Below are 19,865 nucleotides of genomic sequence, written 5' to 3' on the forward strand. Positions count from 1 at the left end.
TGGTTTTCTGATACCCAGTTTCAAATGCAAATGAAGTTTTAAATTTTCAAAATCATTGTTATCCCTCAGGTATTCTAGATTTTGACAACATTTATAATAAAAAAACTATATTCTGACTTTTAATTAAAAAGAACTTATTCTTAAATGTGTGGCTTAAAATTTATCATTATCTGTGAGTACTAACAGGTACTTATTAGTATTGATATGCTTTACATTCGCATTTCCTTGAATCCAAATCCATATATCCAGTGTGGCTTTCTCCTTAGATACTTTTAATCCAGCTGTGCCCAAGATGCCTCTCACCATCCTCCCAAAGCTGCTGTCAGCACCCAGTGGTCCTTTCCTCCTTACCATTCCTGTCTCTCAGCAGCATCACTATTGTGTAATCATCAATAAAGTCAAAGGAATTCTAGGTATTCAATCAAGTCAACTCTACCTTAGAACCCATTCCTTCATCTACTTACTTCCTCTCCATTTCATTACTCCTTTCTTGGAGGTACATTTTTTATTGTCTCTCACCTCTACTATTCAGTTGTCTCCAGCCAACCTAAAATGACAAACTAAGACAGATTCTGCAGAGATAATGAGTTCATTGTATGCTGCTGGGGATATGCTTAAGTATGCCCAAGAAATGAAGGAAAACAAGGGATTTGACTGGTAAAATAAATACAGATTATTAAGTTGTTCTGTTCTAAAATAACTCCCCTCAGCTACATAGATCCACATCAAGCTTGACCAAGTAGTCCCCATGGAAATGTCTTCACAAAAGCTTTTTGTTTTTGTATGAAGTTAGGATGACCTTTGGTGAGATGCAGTTCAAACAATCTTTTGTGATAGTTCTTGTTATATAATCACATATTTATATGTGTACATATATATATATATATATATATATATATATATATATATATAATATCCCTTTCCATAACTTCACAGCTTTATTACTTTTATTTTCTAATTAGAGCCTGATATAAGTAACTCCCTCTGATTCTGACAATCTTTGTTAGCAACTAAATTCAATGACCTTTAACTCAGGGGTTCCCACACTATAATCTCCAGAGTAGATTCTGAATAGCTGTGAAAAACACTATTATAACGTGTCTACTGCATTTTCCAAGATTTATACCTCTAAAATGATCATATCATTTTACTCTCAAGTTTTAAACCACTGGATTCCCCTGATGCCTGTAAGATAGCATGAAAATTATTTCAAATGAGCTTCATGGAGAGGCCACTCTCTACCTTTACATCCCCTGTAGATGAGTGATGACTTACCTACCCCTGCACATGGGTGCTCCTGCCCCAGAAAACCAGAGGCAGAGCGGGTCAATTCATTACTTAATACTTAGGAGTCATACTGAAAATCGCCCACAGGTCCTGGAAGTGATTCATGGGGTCCCCACTGCAAGTGTTAAATCAGTCAACTGTGCAGTGACTGAAATTCCAGAGAGTTGCCATTAAAGAGGCTTCCCAGCCTCCAGAGCAAAGGGTAATGGGGCCCAGTGGAGGAACCACCAGTACAAATTACTGTGATATTTATGTTAAGAATTATTGAATCTTTTGGGAAAAAACTCTTGCAATGGTATATAGCTTAGTCACCAAGAAATATAAAGAACCCAATCACTGAGTCTATTAGAGAGACATAAATTTTGACATGGCAATTTGTAGCATGAATCTTAGAGAGTCTTATTAATAAAATCAAACCCAGGGCCAGTTATTGGGGTGAAATGCTGCATGGTCAGAGAGACAGAACAAGCCACAGCTAACCTCACCTGGCCGGATCCTCAGCTGGTCTTGTTTCCTCATACTGGAAGTCTCTGTGTCCTCATATCCGAATGGCTCTCAGCTGAACTGTGCTGCTAGAAGCCTGAAAGCTTAACCAGCCAAATGCTTCTAGTTTCTGGTCCTCACGCCTTATATACCTTTCTGCTTTCTACCACCACTCCCTGGGATTAAAGGCTCGCTTTCTGGGATTAAAGGCGTGTGTCACCATGCCTGGCCATTTCCAATGTGGCCTTGAACTCACAGCGATCCAGAGGGATTTCTACCTCTGGAGTGCTAGGATTAAAGGTGTGAGTGCCACCATTTTCTAGCCTTTGTATCTAGTGGCTGTTCTGTCTCTGACCCCAGATAAGTTTATTAGTGTGTACAATATTTTGGGGAACACAATGCCACCTTAGTAATTGCCTCTAAATTTTTATCTGTTTAACTACAAGTGTGTATAATGTATGCACACGCACAAGTGTGCACATAAGCACACAACACATAGACACAAGCCATGTAGCTGAAAGCCACCATCATTTTCCTTTGTACATCCTTGAAATACTAATTCCAGGAACCCCATGGATATATATAAAGCTCACTTCTTATATGCAAAATGTCTTTGGTTTGGATATAATCTAGGCATGCCTGCCTCTATACTCTTGAGTTATTTCTAGGCAATACATTTTTAGCAAATACCATGGGGAACTAAAGACAAACCTCAGAAATCAATAAGCTGAAGAGTAAATGCTGAATCTATCCTTTGCTAACTATGTACTGTGGTATACTCCAACTGAACCCCCCAGTTTCTGCCCAAATGGGGAATACTTACTTTGTAAGCTTCATTTCCTCTCATCAAAAAGCATGTAAAGAGCTGTTCCATAGCTCTTATGACTTAGAATCCTGGAATAAATTCTGCCTGTCAAAGTTTATGTTTCTCTAATAGACTCAATGATTGGGGTCTTTATTTATCTAGCTAGTATTCTTTATTCATCTATAAATAATACAAAGAACAAAATGCATGTTATTATTTGTAAATAATACTGACAGAAAGTCTGCACAAGTACTATATTTCTTCTTTCACATTTAAAATTTTAAAAATTGGAAAGTAGACAGATCCATAATGCAGAACCTAGGACACAGATGGTTCTACTTTACATGCATATTACAGAGTAGCTAAACATGATCCTTATGGTGTTCAATTAAGACTGATTTATAGCCTGCCTCTTTCAAGAACTTCCCACTTCTTGGAAATAACTTGTTAATTCTAATCATGAATCATTAGAAAACTTAACACAATATTTTGTAGCCTCTCTCATATCAGCAACTTAACTAAATGCTGTCAACAGCCAAGGCAGGCTGGAAAAAGAAGACTAAGACTCAAGTCTGATATAAACCCCAAGCATCATATTTTTGTTAGGAATGCATGATTGCTGTTTAGCCAGTTGGCCTATTTAGTGGGTTGGAAAGATCGTTCCTCCCTAGAGAACTGCTACTTATTTCTACAACAGTTCTATGTGTTAGCACTGACCATGCCTCAGTGCAGGCATTGGAGCAGGGAAAGATGACTTCTGTCATTCTCGGGGTCCATAGTGTAAGGAAGAGACTGATCTGTGACAGTCAATATTGACACAGAAGCAAGAAGAGCATCTTTAAAACTTTTCAGGAGTAACATATTCCAGGAGCTGAACTAGATTCCTGTGGTGTATTTCTTAAGTGCCTTTGAGTTCTGGGAGCTGGTGAAATAATAATCCTATAAGGACCCTCAGGCCAAGCTTCAGAAAGATGTCTACCCCTGCTCAAGATTCCCGACAAAGCCATGTTTTTCCAAGCAATGCACAGCCAAAACCTAAATTGATTATTTAAAGATTTATTTGAATAAATTTTGTATGGAATTCCAGCATTTGTTGCATATATAATATAAAGTAAGTGCTCAATAAGCTTTATAAAGCATGACACAATGAGGTAATAATTATATAAAGTGATTCCATTGAGGTAAGTATCAGGGTAAACTGAATTTTAACAGGAATGTGTCATATGTATGATGACATAACATTTTACTGAATTATTTCTCATCATAGTGCTTAATCTTACATCATCACAGTACACAAGATTATAAAATTGTTTCCAAGATTGCACCAGAACACCATGACACTGAGCTACATATATAAATACATTACTCCAAACATGTATTCATAAAAACTTATAAAAATAGAAGACGGACTAAGAATGCTGTAGTTTTCACAGATATCCAGAAGAATTTAATCCGACTCATCACTGCTGAAGTAAGAGCTGTCACAGCACTCAGCTGTGTAAAGGAATTTGTGAATGGTCGGATTCATCTTGGGTATCCAGTGTCGGGGAACCAGGTATGTTGAGAGGTTAAATAAATCCACAAACACCTTGTACCTGTCACTGAAACATACATGCAATCTACATGTTAGAGTGTTGATATGAAAAATTAAAAATGTTCTACTCCATAATTTTTTAAAAATATTTCCCATAAACAATATTCAACCTTATATCTTGTATGTCATATATAACATATATAGGTTGGTTTCTAGGTTGGTAATAATATTATGTAACATTTAATCACATCCCAGATTAATGTTTTTAAACAGTAATATGCTTGATTCAAACCAGAGTGATCTGAATTAAACCTAGAGTAATTGTTGTGATATTGTTTTCATGCAGATAAAGTTGTGCTCTTATTTATTATTTGTTGAAAGATTTATTTTTATTAATTTTTTAAAAATACTTAAGTGTATGTCTGTATGTAGGTAAGTGAATATGAGTGTAGGTACTGGTGAGGCCAGAGGCATCCTCCTCCTGGACCTGAAACTACATGCTGACTTATATGGGTGTTGGGAATCAAATTCTAGAGGAAGAGTAAATATTTTTAACTACTGAGACATTACTCTAGGCCCCTTATTTTTTATTGTAAAAGGGCAATATGTAAAGTAATACATTTAAAATATGGAGTTCTAAGTTGCTCATTGGAAAATATTTCCTAACTACAGAGTAGCTGTCCTGTGACGTCTATAAAGGATTAATAAATTTAAATATCATCTTGGCTTCATTTCAAACATTTACAGAGTGGTTTTCATATAAAATTTCTTTTCTGTTTGTTAGCCAGCTATTTTAAAAGATAGTTTTAAAATGGCAAAATCTGGTAAAGTTTTGTGGAGGAAGAAAACTTGCTTTGAAGTCACCTAAATCTGTTTTGGAATCCCGCTTCAGTTGCTTGTAACATATGGGGCCATGGATATGAAGCTGAAGAGTCTAAACTCTATAAAATGAAATCTACAATATTTCCTCTAGCTAGGATTTTGTGAGGATTAAATAAGAGGATGCACTAGAAACACTGTCCAGGCTAATTATGTCTGTGTAAATGTGTAAATGTAACTATCTGTGCTTTCCTATGTTCTTCGGTGGCCCCTGTGAAATGGTCCTTGGACCTCAGAGGGCTTATGACCCATAGATTGAGAACAACTGCTCTATACACTTGCCAATTTGGTAGCCATTGATAGAAGAACACCTTTTGTCACAGGATGAAATGATGAAGTTCAGGAACTAAGAATTGTATACAATTACGTTGAGTTTCCATAGGAATATTGGTATTTAACTAAATGTGCTGCTATCAGTTTAGACAGAAGTAAGGGCAACTTCTCCAAATTGACAAGCACAGACCTGTAAACAAGACTTGCTAACTTTCAACGTGGTGAGAAGCCCCAACTTACCTCACCGTTGAGCGTAGGTACTGATAGCCTGAGGATCCCCCAGTACCAGCCTTGGTGCCAAGCATTCTGTGCACCATGCACACATGATTATCTAGGCAAACACACAAATTTACTGCATGAATATTTTTCTGCCATTAGCTCCTCGGTGTTCTAAAACCAAAGCGTTGGTAATGATTATTGCTCCAGCAAAGGCTGACACCTTATCACTTAGCCAGATGGAAAGGTCAAATGTGAGCACCAGAGGAGGCCATCAGGTTGCCTAGCAACCCTGTGGCTTTGGCTACATGCAATTTACTTCATTCTTCATTGCTTTAAGCCTAGGAGCACAGTAATGGGGAGGCAGGGCCACATAATGGCTTTCATGGGTCTTTCCCATTTGTTTCTCTGTGGGAACCTTCCTCCAGAAAAAAAAAAAATTTAAAATAAAGCAACAATTTGAAATTATGCATTGGGGGTCATCATGTAAAGTTAAAGGAAGGACTGTTGAAACTGGGTGATGATAGAGTCCTGAGGGATAAGAAAGAAAAAGAAAATACTGCATGCTTTCTCTCATTTGGGCCTAGTCTTAATAACACACACACATGAACATGCAGGGGTGGCCATGTGCAGGGAAGAGGCACCAGATAGGAAGGGGACAGAAAGGGGAGGTTGGTGGCAGGCTGAATACAAAGTAAAATGATGTGTGAGTATGTAAATGTAATGAAACCCATTATTTCAAACACCAACCAAAAGACTAACTGAAAATTTAGGAAATAAAATAAAGCAAATAATTTCATTTTTTAAAGACATTGGTATGGGGATGGAGATAGTATATATTAACACTGACACAAATTTTACTTTTCCCTTTGATTCTAAAATGAAATAAAACATTTTCTCGATTCCTAAAATGTGGTAAAGGCACAAGGGGAGGACAAGGGGACCTGGTGGAGGAGTACTTACATCTCCATTTGGTCATGAGCGTGTCTATGTCCATAAGTGAGGTCAGCAACTGGAAAGGGACCTGAAATCGAGGCTCCTCTCTACAGGAAACAACAGTAAGAAGTCGTCCTGATTAAGAAAATCCAGTGCACCAAGACAAGCCAGAATGTCTGTGTGTTGGCCCTAGTCAAACTTAATATTTAGGAGTTATAGTACCTTTGGATTGTCCTCTCAGCCCTTCCCTCAAAAATTGGGAATAACACTATTCACTGCCTAGTATTTGTGTGAAGTCTAGAAAGTTCCATGTAATACGTATGAGGTAACCAGCCAAAGAGTCCTGCCTAATACTATCTTACTGGAAGGGAAATATGTACAGTATCTTAAACAGAATACTAACAACAATCAAATGCTTCTAAGCAGATACATAAACATGATTTCTATGTCCCTTACTATGCTTGGGTTTCCTTTATCTAAGCCATCAACATTATTGATATATATTTTACTTAGGACATTTCTTTATTTTGAGATGAGAAAAACAAAGCTAAAAGATTTTGTTTCTTCTGATTCTGAAGAAACCAGTCTCAGAGAAATGCAAAATTAAAACTTATGACTAAAAAGTTCTATAAACAGTCCCTGGAAGCTTGTTTGGCAATGTAATCCTCACTGGCTGGGCACATATTCACGAGTCCCAAGGAGAAGATGAACACCTAGGGGAGCCCAAAAACATTTTAGACAGTAATGAAAATTTTATATGAAACTACTGACCAAGTAGACAACTGGTTATGAAACATTCTCAACTGCTTACTTTTCTTTTTATTTTAGATTTTAATTGTATTTTCTTTATGTAGGGGTGGGCCACGGTATGTATACAGCATGGCTGGAGCATCTTTGGAAGACAGGAGACAATTGGAAGGAGTCAGTTCTCTCCTTATATCATGAAGGTCCTAAGAATCAAATTCATGCAGTCCAGCTTGGTGGAAAGTGCCTTTACACACTCATCCATCTCACTGGTCTCAAATTTTCATTTGATAAAACAGACAAGTCTCTCAAACTATGTTTTAATGAAATAATTATTACATAACTGAACTTCTAAGTAAAGATTAGTTTTGGCCTTTGGGGGCACTTAATGACTGACACATAATGCTCTCTATAATTAAAAAACAACATGTATTTGGTTGTCTGCACATGTACATAAACAGCCAACTACATGAGTAAAGTCAGACTTGTCATTTACTATGGTGATATTTTATTTGTATTAAAATGTTATTTGTATGTTAATAAATAAAGTTGCCCGGGGGTCAGAGCTATTAGCAAGCCATAGGAAAGCAGGGCAGTGGTGGCGTGAGCTTGTAATTCCAGCACTTGGTAGGCAGAACTGGGTAAGTCTCTGTGTGTTCAGGGATACAGCCATTATTGGATACACATGCCTTTAATCTTAATACCAATCATGGAAAACCTGGAGGCCTATACAGACAGGCCGTGAGGAGGCGGTCATGTGGTTGAGTTTACAACCAATGAGAAGGCAAGACAGGAACTCTATATAAAGACTTTAACACAGGGGTAGCTCTGGTTTGGAGAGGTAGGACCACCGCAGGAGGAAGGGTAAGGTTTTAGCTCTTAGCTCTGACCTCTTGGCTTTCTTCTTTGCATTGGTTCTGTGTTTCTTATTTAATAAGAAGGTTGGATACATCTACAATTTACAGTAATTATTTTCTGTGATTGTGCTTTATAAACCATATGTATCCTTGGCACATCCTCCATATCCACCCTTCAGTTTCACTTCCTTTTCTTTTTTTAAATTTTCTTTTTACCTATAAAAATAGATCATCAGAGCTCCCTGGAGTGCACGGTATGACAGTCGTCGTTCACCTGGAAGACATGCAGCAAGTTTTCAGCATTAAAATCTCTCTTTTTGGTGTTAGGGATGGAGCACAAGGCCTTAGCATGCCCTAGGCTAGGGCTTTTACCGATGAGATTGAGTTCCCAGCAAGTCTCAACTCTATAGCTAATGTAAGACAATCATGTTAATTTGAATTATCATCTTAAATAGTTAAATGCTTTGGGTGTTTTCAGAGGAAAAATAAACTAATGTTTACTTTAGGTTTTTCTTCCTTAGCTTGAACTTAGTACTCTATGGCTCTAAATGCAAATTAGTATATTATCTATATATTTAATATTATGCATATATATGTATATATTATTTTAGACTCTCAAATAAGTTCAGTGGTATTAGGACAGTATGATATAAAGAATAGGTAACTCCTATGATATAGGTATTTTCCAATTGAAGCAATACAGTGGTTCATGATTCAAAAAGCAAGCAAGATTCACTTCATTTCCTATTTGAAAATGTTTTTGTTGTGTGTTTGTTTGTTTGTTTTGGATGTGGTGGTTCGCATCTGTAATCCTAGTACTCAAGAGCTGAGATAGGATCGTGGATCTAAAGCTAGTTTGAGCTACATAATAATATCCTATCTGAAACCAAACAAAAAAATTAATTTTTTTCTAATTCACATAAAATAAGTTTCCTCGGTTTGAGAGTGCACAGTGATTATATAAGGGTGTGGCATAGAAGCTAAAAAATGCTTCACCCCTCATTGTGAGAACAAAAGTTTAGCCATGTTTCACTGAGGGCTTATAGATATGGGGGCCTAGCAACTATTTAATGCTAAACTCATGCCTCTGCTACACTCTGTTTTGTATAATAAAAAAAAATAATTATGTCTGTGTTTCTTATTTCTAAAAACTTTTTGAAGTATTTTACAACGAAACTTTACCTTGACACCCTTCCGTGTAGCACATAGTACAAAAATGTTCGCTAGTGTCTTCTAACTATATTGAACAAGCAAGTTTGCTAATGAAGGACTGTCAGATACAATATTTATCCACTTCTGATTTCTCTAAGTAGGAAAACAATTTTCATCAGACTTCCCCCCAAGTTAAGCTTGCTAGACAAGCTTATAACGCTGTATTTTGTTCTCACAGATAAACCCTTAGACTAACACATCTACCTTTACTTAGGAGATGTTCATGGCGCTTCTCATCAAACAAACACAGGAGCACCTCCTTCTGCTTCCGGAACTCGGCCATCTGTTCCTCTTTTTCTTCAGACTCTTCCTTAGCCTTAAGGGAAAATATTGCTTTAATCTTCCCAAGCAGAGAACAGATTGCTGTTTTAGACTGCTTCCCTTAGGAGAAATAAATCCTCAGCTTGTGGCAAGGGTGTACCCTGAGTATTTATCTTTACATCAAACACTACAATGTGGAAGATAACATCTTACAAGAAGGAATCTTCCATATACTTGTTGTTCTCTCATTTTACTTATGTTTAAATAATTTAATAATATCAAATACTCTTCAAAAAAGTCTTAGAAAACATTACTTCTTAATCAGAAAGACTATTAATTCTATTTAAATTCTATTTTGACTATTTTAGTCTATAAATGAAGCTTCTTAAATATGTTTTATATTATGTTTTTATTTAATTGCTTTCTTTGATTGGTTAAAGCAAGTCTGCTTTATTTGAACACCCTACAATTCCACTTGAAATTTGTTATTTGGACTGCATTAGCCCAATTATCCTCATCCCATCAGAGCAAGCACTTTGTGGTGAAAGCCTGTAAGTAATAGTATCGCTATTATTATTCATTTATTAAATAAATGCTCACAGGAAAGTGGTGGACATAAAAATGTAAGCAAAAATTGAATCATCTCACCTCAAACACATTATCTTTTAGGAATAAGATGTGTTGCAATTAGTCACCCAAGCACAGCTTTGTGACCAGGGACAACACTATACAGGAAGAGAAACATTACCCCAGGAAGTGACAGGAATAAGAAGGTTGGCAAAGATGGAAAGCTCTGCCTGGTGGCAGACATTTTCAGCTGAGAGGATTCAGACCACTGAGATTAGCTAGTGAGAGAAGCCCAGTGCAGTTCGACCATGTGATATATGAAAAGCCTTAGGGTCCCTGTCATGGATGTTTATCTTTTTCTTGAGAGCAGAAAGTATACATAAGAGGTTTTAGGCAAGAGGAAGAGGTCATCAGGTTTGCATTTTGGAAAGACAACTAAGTCCACCACAGCACAGAGAATGAACTGAAAGGCCTACAATGGGGAAGGGATGGAACAACCAATGAAGAGACCTTTGCTTTAGTGGAACTCTGCACTCAAGTCATGGTAGTAGGTGAAAAAAAATATGTGAAAGCTATTGGAAGGCTTTGCCCTGGAGGAGATGGGAATGGGGGGGGGGGGGCTTGGGGGGAAGGTGAGGGGGACGGGAGGGGGGAGAACAAGGGAATCCGTGGCTGATATGTAGAACTGAATTGTATTGCAAAATAAATTAAAAAAAAACAGGAAGTGAAAAAAAAAGTTGGTAGTGTTCAGAGATCCCTCAAAAACATTGAGATGGCTCAGTGGTTAAAAGCACTTGTTCTTGTAGAGGGTCCATGGTTCAACTGTTACTGAAATACTTTAAAAAGGGGAATATATCATGATAATTATTTGTGGTAGATATCCTTACTTTCTATTTTGCCTACAAGTTAAGTTATGCAAGAAGTGAAGTAGTTTATTTATTGTCACAGACATCCATGGAGAAGATGAAAGTTGAGCCCATATCACGTGACTTCAAAGTCTGTGCTTTCAGAATCCCTTCTCAAAGTGGCAAAGTTGAATGACTAGAGAAGCTGAGTCATGAAGACAGGGTGAAAGACCTCTACTCTGAAGAAAACTTGGAAACAATCTCATTTAAAAAAGAAAGAATCAATTGATACTGTCTGTGGCCAATGGAAAGGATCTAGTAGAAACATTAGCAAACGTTACATGGTTAAATATATTTGCCTAGTTTCTCTCTCCTATGCCAGTTGTGTGTGAATTGAACACAATATGCAATTTTCAATAAGAATAAAAGTTACATCAGTACTAGCTGTTTGTTATAGGTAAAAATCATTCTTTGTAATGTAGATCTTAACTTGGCATTGTTTTTATCCCTATGAAGAAAGTTAAGTCTATCATGTAATATATAATCCAAGAAGATACATTTGTAAAAGACAGATTATAAAAAAATTATAACAACAACAGACAATTTATGGGTTAAATTTCTAATTCCTTTCATAATAAGGTTATGGCATGAATTCATAATTACCTGAATCCTTAGGAATTCCTCTTCCAGACCTTTCAGGATATTTTCTTCAAACTTTCCCCAGAAGTTAAATCCATGTGGCTCTAAACCAGGTGTTCTTTCTAGCCATGCCTTAAATAAATAATTATTTAGGTGAATACCTGGTAAACATAAACATTTAACACCGTCATAATTTTGAGACTTATAAAACTTGGGGCAGTGGCCACTGAGGCCAGAAGAGGACACTAATCCCCTGGAGCTATACATGGTTGTGAGCTACCCTATGTGGGTGCTGGGGACCAAACTGCCATCCTTTAGAAGAGCAGTAAGTTCTCTTAACCACGGGACCATCTCTCCAGCCACCCCTGCAATCATTCAAAGATTGCAAATGACTTTGTAGACTGGAAATCAATCTGACTTTATTAACACCTATCTTGTCTTGCTCATCCTGCATTTACTTTTGAAATTAGTCTTTTATTTACTTTACTCTGTCTTATTAAGTTTCCCAGTAGTATACAGGCAATAGTAACCTAATTGCCTACACTTGCAACACCCAGGAGATTAAGGATAGAATGCAATTCACTAGAGAAAAAAAATTAATTTGCAAAGAGAAAAGCTTAGTGACAAAAATCAAGATGAAATTTGTATCATGCTACCATAAAAAATCAAATTAATCATCCATAAACACTATTTGTAAATTCCCAGAAAATTTGAATAATAAGGGAATTTTTGTGATGGGAACATTCTTAGTAATTTAATTAGTAAAATTTTTCATTATGATTTTCAATTATGCTATATCTCAGAGAAACAAAGTTGATTAAATAATCAAACACAATCAAGGCCAAAAAATCAGCTACTTGCATATTGCTTAGGAGGAATATTTGATAGAATAATTTAATGAGGTGATGAAGCTCTTAGATACTAGCATACAATTATATAAATCTTGTGTAATTTCTCAATAAGATTCTTAACATTTTAAATATTTTAGTAAGCTTAATTACAAGTTTAGTAGGTTTTTTTTCTGTCTTTGTTTATCATGAATGTCATGCTATTTTGATAAGAGTGCTTGAATTCTGATGCCACAGAAGCTAAGTTAGCAAGAGGTTGGAGCTGTACTTGGGAGGCCATGCTCTCCTACCTCCACCAGCTGCAGCAGCGTCTGCTCCTGCTCCGATTTCAGCAACAGCTCACTCTCCTCTCCTCTGAAGTTACCACGATAGTGTTTCCTGTTGTAAGGGACTCTCAGGCTCTGAAGAACACCTATCTTATTTTCTAGCAGTCGGAACTGTAAACTTTGGAAGCCCGATGCTGGAGATAGGTACTCTCTAAGAATTAACACAAGAAGGGAAAAAAGAGCAAGGGAGAGATGAGACTGTACACCTCTACACAGCGCCTTCTAAATTGAGGGTTTGTCAGAATATCTATTGGGAACAGACAGCCACCTGGAATTCTGCCTAAGAAGCCCCTTATGTAAATAAAAAATGAGGTACTCAAGCACCACTGTCACTGTGGACTGCTTTGAAGTTGGATAGTCTCATAGTTATGAAATGTCATATATTTTAATATGTGTAATACATATTTTAGTATAAATTAATTTATAGACATAGTAGATAATATAAATTTTCTGTAAGAATAAATTGACTAAATATACACATAAATAATAGTGAGCATGTGTGTCATGCTTTTCTTTTCTAAGAAAAAAAGACAGGTGGACACTAAGAATGTGTTTTCCACAATGGCAGAAGATTGTATACAAATATTATTTAATCCATCTACCAGTGCTAGTCATGGATATTATCATCCATCTTCCTACCCAGGTGAGCATCCGTGAGATGGAGCAAGTACAAACAATGAGATGCTACCTGACACAGACAAAGATGATCGAGGATGTGACTACACCATCAAGACTCTCGAATCCTCTAACTCTCCTAAGTGATGCTGAGAGTATAATGTCTTAAATGCTACCACAAATAACTCAACTTTTTCCTCTTTTTTTTTCCTTTGAAACTTGTTGGGAACGTTGCCTATTACACATATGATGGACTCGGTTTAAATTTCTTGAGAAAATTTCTTCTCTAATTTTAGAAAAAAAAATTCTTGTATGTGTGCTTTTTAAAGATGTAAGTCATATTCAGATGCAGATATGAATGTACACACATATACAGATGGCTGTGTGTGTTTGAAAGGTTAGAGCCAAAATTGACAGTATATAATGAATACTGACATTTTGGTTGGCGTATTTTATTTATATACCACTGCTATGTCTTGCATTTTTATATTGTGAGCTATTTAAGCCATCCCATGTCTAATATCTTTTATTGAGAAAAACAGGACACATGATGATAAACTGAAATTAGTTGATCATCTAGTTTTATATCTAAAAATGAGTCATGGAATGTTTTTAACCACTCCTCAAGTATTTTGTGATCACAGCCATGAGTGTCCTTCAAGAGCTAATGAAACAGGCTTCTCCTTTCACTCCATACATGTTCTTCTTTTAAAGAATCAGAATGAGAGAGTGAACCCTATTGCATTCTGAAATGGGAAGTGCATACCTGAAGTCGTTGAAGTCCAAGGCAGTCATTGTTTCCAGCACAGAGAACTGCTGCACCAGGAGCTTGAAGATGACCACTACCCTGTGCATCCGAGTCATCACCTTGAGCATGTTCCTCTCATCCCTGACCTGGTGCGGAAGGAAGAAACCTTGAGTAGTCGGTTGGATTTTGAGAAGATACAGAATAGATTGTGAATGGCAATGCATTGCTGTCTGTCAGCTTTGTGTAAATCTTAACAGAGACAACTGGAACTAAAATGTACCATGAGTATTTGTGAAAATACTGCAATTCTGAGTTGCATGAAAGAGATTTCTCCAAATTAGAATTTCTTTCTATTCTTAAAGCAGAGGCAAGTTAGAAGCTGTCCATGAAAACAACTGCCTCTGATTTCAAAGCATGTTTCTGCTTTCATTTTGTTTCAGAGAAGAAAGTTCATTTCATTTTTGTTTCAGAGAAAAAAGCTCAAAGTACCAGAGAGACTTCTAGGAAATGATTAGATAAATGGATAACTCTATTAATCCATTCTTCACTGAAAGCCCAGGTTGCTACTGACAAACCATGGTATTGTATTCACAAAAAAGGGTGGGAGAGAGAGGCAGAGAGACAGAGACAGACACACACACACACACACACACACAGAGAGAGAGAGAGAGAGAGAGAGAGAGAGAGAGAGAGAGAGAGAGAGAGAGAGAGAGAGAGAGAGAGAGAATAAGAACTGGAGCTCATGGAGCAGAGCCTCAGAGAGGGAACCTATGATAGTGTCTCGAGCCTCAGAAATGGAAGATGGGAGATGGGAGATGGGTGGGTGTGCTTGCTCTTCTCCTAGCCTCAGGTGCTGTTCGGTCTTCTCTCATCTGTCTTCCTATCCTTTCCCCTTTTTTCTTCCTCTTCTGACTCTTCCCTTGTCATTTCCCTCATCTAGCCTATCTTGTCTTCCCCCCACTTATCTTACCATAGGCAAAACTAAGTAGAAATAGAATTCTGTTACCTGCTGTGGGATCTGGGATCATTACAAGTTAGCCTGGTAACCTACCCCATTTAGAATAGCATCTTAAAGAGAGGAGTCACATAAAGGACTTTAAGACTTGAAATAACGATGAAACTTCTCAGAAAGAATCTCCCAAAACCCTTTAGTCATTTCAGTATTTTGTTAAATATTAGTTAGAATGTTCACTTCAGACATTCTATGTGCATTAAAAAGGTACACAAACTCAGTTTAATGACATTGCAACTTACGTGGCCATTTTGAAAAATCTCACGAACGGAATCTAGTTCCCAGAGGATTTGTTTAAACCAGAGTTCATAAGCTGTAATTTTAAAAAGTCAGTTAGAAAGTTACAGATGCCTCTTTGACTATAATTATATGACAGATACTTATAGGAAATTGAAAAGTATAACTTTAAAATTAATAAATGTGATCATGGACTCATTTTTATGTTAGAAATAAGCACTTAATTTTAATTATCTCTATTTTTTAATTTCTAATATACTGGGAATTTTACTTTATTCTGTATTTTCGTTATTAGTACAGAGGCTCCTCCCAGCAGACATATTTGTTTAGGTCTTTTAGGATAGCACACACAACCCATTCTCACTTCTTGTATAGACACCTGATCCTCAGCTTCACCCCTCCACTGAGAAATTAGCAATCACAAGCTTAGATGAAGGACTAGAAGTTCTTATATTTAAAAAGCAAGGTTGTTGTTGTTGTTCTTTATTGGGGGGTTCTTGGGTTTTGGTTGTTCGTTGTTGGCACAATTCTAGGGACTTGTGGGTTCAAGATAGACAAGAAAGCAGATAGCTGACTGATCAAACAGTCACAGTGGGGCCTCATGCTAATCACATTGACAATTGAGAGGCCCTTTGTCTTCTAAGTGAGTTAGTCTGGAGCAGCACAGCCTCTCTGAGAGTTCCTGCTTCAGTTCCAGGCCACTTCCTTAAGCCAGAATTCTATCAGAGCATTTCTGCTGAGGAATGTAAGTGGGATTTGTCTGTGAGAGCTTGCTTTCCTCTTCCACAGGGGTAACCAAATAGTACAACCAATATTGAAAAGTCCTACAGCCTAGCCAAGTAGAAGATGCATGTTAGGACTAAAACATTTGATTACTAAGAATGTCATTGGGGATAAAGAACTTTCCTTAACATCACCCAGTTAATCCATTTGTGCAGTGATCAGTTATCTTCCTTTAGGTGGAAGCTTGTGCTTCAGACTCAAGATTCATAGTAAGAACGTAACAGACATAGGAAGACAGTTTGACTCATGTTATCAGACTGTTCATGGCAAGCAAAACGATTCTTTCCCATTAGCTTGTCCTTTCACATAAGAAAATTCACAAAAGAAGGATTTTCGTCATAGTCATCTATGTTTTCCTTCAGTAACTAGCACAATGCTTGGCATTGGGTGTTTGGTTAACGAATAAGCAAACTAAATCATCAGTGTAATAATTAGATGAGCATAGAAGGTTAACAATCTGATGTCCCTGGTATATCCCATGTGGTACCATTCTATGGATAAAGGCTCCGTTGTGATAATTAGGAAACTGCACTATAATTTTCAGTTGTGCTTAAGATTTGGGGAGATCAAAATTTTATATTTAGATAACAAGGAAATCAAATGTTTGCTCGTCATTTTATATGTCTGTTTCCAGGTTGAACCTTGTGTGGGTAGTCCTATGAGCCCCTGCCAGCATGCTGTAACTAAAGCCTGGAAGACATCAAATCACAATGCCCACCTTCTGTTACAAGCTTACTATGTGTTATAGTCGAATGTTTAATGATTATTATTTCATCTCCTCATCATGGAAACAAGTAGGAACACAGAATAATTGTCTTCTTTGGATGATGGAGGTCTGAAATCTAAGTAATCTGACTAAGATTGTGTCATTCAGAACAGAGATGGGGCTCAAAATTATCTTTGTATTTCATTCATGCTGACTAGCCAGGATTCCTCTCTTACTGATTTTTCTTTAGTATGAGCCACCAATGAAAATTTAAGGAAAAAAATAAACAAATACAAAACATATAACACAATGAGCTAACTCTTTCCTGTCGTTGATTTCTTCATTAAAAGGCTTTTCTGGTGTTAACCACCCAGGGGAATAACTCATTTGAACAAAAGACAAGAACTCATTGAAAGGGAAAAGTGTGTGGGTTTGTAGATTAGAGCAGAGCTCCTGGACAGACACACAATATAACACAGAACTGACAACCACACAGCAAGCATTCTTAATACTGTGGGGTCGTAGGCCTATTAATATACATATTTGTGAAAATGTCCATGTAATCTCAGTGTACAAGGCCCTTCTGAAGATACAAATTTCTAGCCTGAATACCACTATCCAGAAATAAAAGGTCTGAAAAATATTACCAAATATAAAAACTCTGTTTTTTGCTTAATACTTAATTTTTATAAAATTATCTGTATTTGTAGAAACAGAGAAGGAGTAGATTGAGGGGGGAGGGCAACGGGAAGGTAGGGTAAGGGAATGGGAGGAAAGGAAGGAGGGGAAACTTCCATCAGGATGTAAAATAGATGAAGAAACAATAAAAATTTTAAAAAATATAAATGCAAAAAAAAGTATGTATTTGTAATAAATTAAAAGGACTTATTTCTGGAAAGTAGGTTTTGTTGATGCTCCATAAAAGGAAAACATAATAGCATCTTAGCTTGCAAATCCTTTCGAAATTTCAAGATCTGTAAAGTCTCTCCCAAACTCAGAACAAAAAAGGAGTCCCATACAATCTAACCGGCAGTGAAGGAACACAAAAATAACTGAGGAGTGCTCAAAGAGATTCCTGTGAAATTTCACGTGACACAGAAATTTCTCAAGTGTATCTAACGAAGACAATTCCTCAGTCTTTTACTGTCTTACAGGTAAAGTAGCTGTTGCCTTATTGATGATAAATCATTACAAAAACAGCTGATTGTTTCCCAACCCTTATGACTTACCTTGATGAGTTATAATAAAAAGGTGTTCATCGTGGATTTTATTTCCTTTTATTTCACTTTGAAGTTCTTGAGCATTCAAAATTTTTTCCAACTTTAAATAAGAAAATGAGAAGATTGATTTTGAGATTTTAGATCTGGAGTTTCAGAAGCACACATTAATAAGGAGCTGATTGAAATCCTGGCTACCAAATGGCACTGCCCCTAAGTGAGTGTGATGTTTGGCCAGCTGCAAGTCTGCGATACCTTCCTCTCCTCCCTCCAAAAAGCTCCTGGAAGGGCTGACATTTTTTTAAATCAGTCATCCTTACAAAACCATCAAAAAAAAAAAAAGGCATCAAGGATTCTATTTTTCGTCTTAAAATTTTAAGCTGACTAGTAACCATAATGACCTCTGAATTCCTCGCTGAAAGCTCTCTTTTATTTACTAGTGATTTCGAGAAAGTTCTGTGCACCTTTAACATTTCTGCTTTGTGATGAGGAATTCGAAGACTTTTTATGGTAATCTGGGGTTCTGACCACATCTTTTTCTATGTCCTGGGCAATGCCTGTCTGCCATCTGCACCGTAGTTCATCTGTCACGATCTTCTGTCCAGATACAGAACTCCCAGCTCTTGCCGTACCTCTTCTAGGGAGGTACATTTCACCCCTTAACTTGCTAGAGTGAATTTGAAAAGGCATAGATACGTAATGAATAGTTGAGTTCTAAGGTTCAGAAAACTGCTGATGACTGAAAAAAGACAGGCAAGGAAAGGCACAGAGCCCAAGTTGGTGGCTAACAACAGCAGTTAACTCCAGTGAAGACTTGCCACCTACCTGCAAGTAGTTCCCATAGATGAGTCCACCTTTGCTGGCTCTGTTCTCACCAGTTTGAGCTTTGTCTTCTTCACTGTCTTCTAGAGATAAATTTTTCAAAGAAGATCTGCAGTTTGAGTAAATGACATAAAAACAAAGGAGCTTGAAAAAACACAGTGACCATAAATCTAAGCCACTATGATTCTGTTACTATTTCTGTTTGGTTTATTAATAAGTGAAGAAAATAATAACAAGTAAGGTGATTTTTAGGTCCAGAAATTTAACTGCTTACAGGCTAATGCTGTGGTGGCCCCCTCCATTTGAACAGAGATTAAACACTCACCCCACTCTGTTTCCAAAAAACGGGCACCCACTCATGGTACTGAGGTGTCTCAGGAGCACACAGATTTGCTAGGCCAGTGACAGCATCTACCTCCCCAGATATTTCAGTGCTGCCTTTTATGTATCCTGATTACCAGTCCCAGCCAATCAGCACTCAGCTTACACTCTTAGCTAGGCACTCATTTGAACTGGTTCAGAGCTGAACCTCTGTAACTTGAAGGTGGATTTGTGTTGTGCACAGCTTGTTTGCTAGAAGAGTGAGCCAAATCAAACCCTCTGACTTGCCAAGTTGTGCTTTTATATCCAACACAGAAGACATCAAATAAATCAATAGAGGCCAAGTCCACAGACATTTGCATTTAACCTCTTAATTCCAGTAATTTTTCTATTAGAGTAAGGATCCCTAAAGATAATGAGATTATAAACAAGTTAAATCTCTCCAAGTAGGATTGTCTTACATTCTCTGAGGAATAAGAACTGAAATGTTCCTGGAGAAAGAAACTCACTGAAACAGGCTGATGCTGCTAGAGCCACGCCCAGTCCATGTTAGAGCTCATCTGGCTGTACTGAACTCAGCTGAGGCATGCCAGTCACAGGGATTCACAGTTCACACTAGTTGAGGCATTCCAGTCACAGGCAGGACAGACCCATTTATGCCGGTGCCTGGTACAAAAAGAGCAATTACCACG

General features: G+C 37.2%; 1 protein-coding gene across 1 annotated transcript; it reads right to left on the bottom strand.

Annotated features, from left to right (window-relative positions):
* Positions 1 to 3,615: 3,615 nt before the first annotated feature.
* Tdo2 (tryptophan 2,3-dioxygenase) lies at positions 3,616 to 19,464 on the bottom strand. Its single transcript, XM_052731829.1, has 12 exons — positions 19,178 to 19,464; positions 18,856 to 18,961; positions 18,043 to 18,133; positions 15,330 to 15,400; positions 14,094 to 14,221; positions 12,677 to 12,863; positions 11,563 to 11,670; positions 9,431 to 9,542; positions 8,231 to 8,288; positions 6,441 to 6,520; positions 5,502 to 5,592; positions 3,616 to 4,176 (listed from the first exon to the last, which is right to left on the bottom strand). Exons 1-12 carry the CDS (start codon positions 19,210 to 19,212, stop codon positions 4,023 to 4,025), a joined length of 1,221 nt encoding a protein of 406 aa, XP_052587789.1. The 5' UTR covers positions 19,213 to 19,464; the 3' UTR covers positions 3,616 to 4,022.
* Between the last annotated feature and the right edge of the window lie 401 nt (positions 19,465 to 19,865).

The sequence above is a fragment of the Peromyscus californicus genome, unplaced genomic scaffold, assembly GCF_007827085.1.
Source record: "Peromyscus californicus insignis strain IS unplaced genomic scaffold, ASM782708v3 Scaffold_9__1_contigs__length_137607984, whole genome shotgun sequence".
NCBI classification, from domain to species: Eukaryota; Metazoa; Chordata; class Mammalia; order Rodentia; family Cricetidae; genus Peromyscus; species Peromyscus californicus.